The 5,000-nt window shown below is 31.1% G+C and overlaps 1 protein-coding gene across 4 annotated transcripts in view; it reads left to right on the top strand.

Annotated features, from left to right (window-relative positions):
• Positions 1 to 5,000, top strand: part of LOC124955746 (histone-lysine N-methyltransferase PRDM16-like) — a 31,772-nt gene that overhangs the window by 15,661 nt on the left and 11,111 nt on the right. For all 4 annotated transcript variants that reach the window (XM_047510622.1, XM_047510621.1, XM_047510620.1 and 1 more), the window contains 2 exons: positions 1,620 to 1,751; positions 3,495 to 3,621. In XM_047510622.1, the coding sequence (XP_047366578.1) occupies positions 1,620 to 1,751; positions 3,495 to 3,621 (259 nt within the window). The remainder of the gene's footprint in view (positions 1 to 1,619; positions 1,752 to 3,494; positions 3,622 to 5,000) is intronic.

Here is a 5,000-nt window from a genome sequence, read left to right as displayed (position 1 = left end):
CATTTCATTTCATTTTATTCGTTCGTTCGTTCATCTCGAAAAATAGATGTTTCAAAGTGAATACCATACGCTGCACCAACGAGCACTGAGTTAGCTCATCATTGTCGAAAGGTGTCACAGCTTTTAAGAAAGATCCTAATCTCTTCTGTTAGCCGGTGAGAAGTTCTATTGTGATGTCTCGTTCGTGCACATCTTTTCGAAGTGCTCCTTAACAATCCCTAGTAGCTAAATAGGTATTAGGAGCATCATAGGAAAACCTTGACCATTCTCGATTTCCTTTTCCTTTTTTTTTTTTTTTCGCATTCTAAAAATTTCACTATTACTTCTATCTAACCGATTTTCACCGTTCATGTATTGATATTTATATATATATATATATATATATATATATATATATATATATATATATATATATAATGAAAAAAATAAATGATCGAAAATATAGATATCGTTGATCGTCTTTATAATTAATATAAAAATTTGTTAATTAAGATATATTAATGATTTGATTAATTGTATAAGAAAAGCTCGATAATAAAGAGAACTCGTCTACCTGCGGGATTCATTGATTTTTAAATGGCACAGTAAGTTGCACTCATCGTCGACAGGTGGTAGGAATTATATATAAAGGGAAAAAAATTGTTCCTATATATATATATTTTTTTTTTCATTTATAATAATAATAATAATAATAATAATAATAACAATAATAATAATAATAAAAATATTTTTAATATTGAAAAAGATCACAATCGTACACAAAAAAAAAGAATTGTATATATATATATATATATATATATATCGATTGTTTAAATATTATATTTAAAATAATTACAAAACAATTTCGTATGAATTTCATAAATGAATATATATGTATATATATAAATTAAATCGTACAATTAGAAGTATAAACATTTTCGATGATATATAATACAAAACAATAGCACATATAAGATCAAGTTATCGTAGAATGTATTTTCGAGGGTGACGATGAAAAGAGTCGGACGATTTCTCTTTCTTTCTAAAAGAGAAAAGAGTGGATGGGTAGGGAGGGTGTATACAGGGTGAGAAGACTCTCCTATGGTTCAGGGTGAGATGGTTGACCAGCCAAGCGTCGCGAGGCGTGAGTCCGTTGCAAGACAATTGAAAAAATCACTTGTCGAGTTCGTTCTTTCTCTCTTTCTCTCTCCGTTTCTCTCTCCGTTTCTCTCGATACTCAGGGGTTGGTCCGTAAATTTTCGGGGGATGTTGGATAGAAGGTTAGAGTGGTGATGATGATAGGGCGATATCCAAGATCGACGGCCCGTTAAACGCAATGTTCCGGATCCGAAACATCGCGGTTTCATTTCGTAGGAGACGTCCTTTATATTTTTCGAACGAAGATAAATTGTTTTTTTTCAATGTAATTCTCAGAAACATAGGGAAAAATAGTAAAAGGAAAGAAAAAAGAAAAAAGGGAGAGGATATGTCTACCTATCTATATTACAAGTGTGTTGTCATTGTTAATATTCGTCCTTGTCAGCCGTAGTAAACACTTGATGTCATAATTCTCGGAACTTTCTCATTATGTTTTTATATTGTCCATAAAGTAAAGTAATAATATTCTCTTTCATTTTCAGGTACGAATAGTCGGCAGCGGTGTACGAGGATGGTTAGACGCTTCTCACGATAGGAGCAATTGGTTAAAATATATACGGAGTACTGCAACGCCTCATCTAATCAATTTGCGGTATATACTTATCGGCGGGGAGGTAATTGATATTGCAATTAAATAGATCGTTAAATTGATCGAACGAATTTTTTTTATTTTTTTTTTTATGTTTTTTTTTTTAATTCAATTTAATTTTATTTCATTCCTTTGCGTCTTAAAAAGTCGAAAGCTCTCTTATCGATCTTTTTCTTTTTATTTATTTATTTTTTTTTTTTTTTGCACAATATTACGCATTTACGTTTCGTTCTTTTTATGTTTATTTTTATTGATATCGAGTTTTGTAATTAAAACAAATTCGATAATTACGAAACGATCAGTATCGTTATCCACACGAATAATTCTTATCCAACTCGTACGCTTCTTTCTCGTTCAGAACAACAGTTGACCTATGATCGACAGTTGCTAGTTAATTATTATGATAATTGTTTCGTTAATATTACGCATATGTTGGATAAAATAACAGTGTTTAACGTGTTTATAACCTTACTCTTCCAGGAATGTTTTTCATTTATTTCCGGTATTTAATTTTTTTTTTTTTTTTTTGGAACATTAGATCATCGATCGTACGTTAGATCGTTGTTATAATTGAAGGAAACATTGTTAAAATCTATATGGTCTATATATATATATATATATATATATATATATATCGATGTCGTCAAAATTACATATATATATATATTTTTCTAAAACGATCGACGACTTGTAATTCATTATTACAATAATTATTTTCTTACAATAGTACGATACGTCGTATAAAAATGATTATGATAATGTATCGATATGTCGTCTTAAAAATTTACGAAATAATTTCTTACAACGTTCTATCAGATTGTCGTATATATATATATATATACATAAATCAAATAAACAAACAAACAAACAAATAAAGAAAAATAAATATTGAAAACTATTTAATTGACATCGTAAAATATTCGTAAGATCATATTTGATGTTATTTCTCAATGACGATTTAATGAAGGCGAGAAAGTAAAAATAAACAAAAAAAAAAAAAAAAAAAAAAAAAAAAAAAAATAAAAAGAGAGAGAAAGAAAAGAAAAAGAAATAAAAGAAACATACAGATATCGCGTTTATAAACGACGAGGACAAACAAATCGAATAAAGAGCATAACGATAAAGGTCAGCATGTCAATTTGGGGTCGGGACTCTTGGACTACCGTCCTTACGATTCTCTCTGTGTGAAATACGCCACATGGTAGCCGCGGCTTCGTGGGCGCGCCCTTAAGCTACATGTATACAGGGTGTTTAGTTATTAAGTCACCCTACGGGGTCGTTTTACTGACTTCGTATACGCCCTTTTGCAATCGCTGTGGGAATGAGGGACGTGAATCTCTCTCTTTCTCTCTCTTTCTATCAGTGCCTTGCAGAATCGTAATGACGTTTCGATGCTTTTGACGACACCATAAAGATCCTTTAAGAGTTATCGAAAATCATTCGAAGGGAAAGATGGAAAGAGACGGTGGGAGAGGGTGGGTTGTGGGGTGGAGGAAGGGAGGAGGTATCCGTGTGCATTCGACATAAATCAAAGTTCGAAAGTTTTCATAAAGGGAATATTTTTATTTAACATTTTCAAATTCGATACAAATTCGAATATATCCTATTATCGATGTTACGTTAATTATTAAACGAGTTGATACGTATCTCGTTGCATTCACGTACATTTTTATTTAGTATGTTTCTAAATTTCTCATTTTTTCTCTCTCTCTCTCTCTCTCTCTTTTTTATTTTTCCTTTTCATTTTTCCTCTTTTCTTTTTTCCTAGATTTTATACGAGACCATACGAGACATCGCAATTGGTGAAGAGCTCCTACTAGGTCTACGAGAACCTCTTCAATTGCAGGACATCCTTGGTGAGAATACTACCGAGGATAGGAGCGACAGAGAAACCGGTTAGCATATGAATTATATTATTATTTTCTTCTTTTCTTTTACAATAATATTAATTCGACGTTAATTGAGATTTTTCGTTGGGTCCATTAAATTTTACAGGTCTTTTAAAAAGAAATGAAAAAGAATAGTCAAAGAAAAGAAAAGACAAAAGAAAAGAGAAAGTAAAAAAGTAAAGAAGCCATGTAGAACGTTATTTATTAATACTATTAACTAATTATTTTTACACGATCAATATTTCTGACGATCAATTGTAAATATTCGACAAAACAAATGTTCAATATTTTAGAAACATTTACACGATGGATTAATATAAATGATATATTATAAACGTGTAACGGAATCGTGAAACGGCTTATAATTTGAATTATAAATATCGACAATTTGTTCGAAACATTATGCGATATGTTGAAACGTTGAAAGAAATATTAAACAAATTGAATTAATGTGAAAGTTAAAAAATTATTATACCGATTAAAAAGATCGTTAATTATTAAATTCTTACGATCCAATCGTCGCTTTTTATAATTCTCAATATTTTTTTTATATCGTTATTAATCGGGATGTTATTCGGTATTAAGAAAAAAAAAGAAGAAAAAAAAAAAAGAGAAAAGAAAAAATGAGAGAGAGAAACAATATGAGAGTATCGAAAGGATGGAAGAAAAAAAAAAAAAAAAGAAAAAGGATTATTGCGTTTTGGAAGGGCCAACGAAACAAGCCCTTAAAAAACAGTTAAAGTTACTAGTCGACTTTTACTATGGGCGATAGCCATCGCATATAACCGTAGCGGCTCGTGCTCGCATACGATTACGAATATGTAGAATGTGCAGCAAAAGGAAGGGCAGGCAGGTGTCTTTTGAGAAGGCAGGAGTCAGGAACGTTAAACAGTAGCGGGGGTGTAGTTTATACGTTTAGGACTAAGGGCTAAATCGTGGATTATCGTTGGGAAACGCTGTCACCGTCATGCACCCTTGATTTCTGGCGTGATTCACCTGGTGGTGGTCGACCGTTGAGTATTAACCCCTGTCTCTCGGTAATAAGTACTGATTCTCTATCACTCTCTTTCTATCACTCATTCTCACTTTTTTCTTCTTTGTCGACATTGTTCGTTAGTTGTGGCTCGTGTCGCTTTTGAATTGTCCATTTCTTCCCTTTTATGCCTAAGTTAAAATTCATGTACGAATGATGTACAAAAGCTACGGGACATTATGGTGAACTTTAAGTGAACCTTTTAACCCTTTCTGGATACACATTTATACTCAACTTCTTTCTCGTTTAATAGAATGTATACATACATATATATATATATATATATATATATATATATATATATTTATACATAAAAATAAAAATTATAATTTTTTAATTTATTATCTCCATA

Source organism: Vespa velutina, chromosome 19 (assembly GCF_912470025.1).
Source record: "Vespa velutina chromosome 19, iVesVel2.1, whole genome shotgun sequence".
Lineage (NCBI taxonomy): Eukaryota > Metazoa > Arthropoda > Insecta > Hymenoptera > Vespidae > Vespa > Vespa velutina.
Note: the sequence above shows the minus strand (reverse complement) of the source record. Positions and strands in the feature narration are given on the sequence as shown.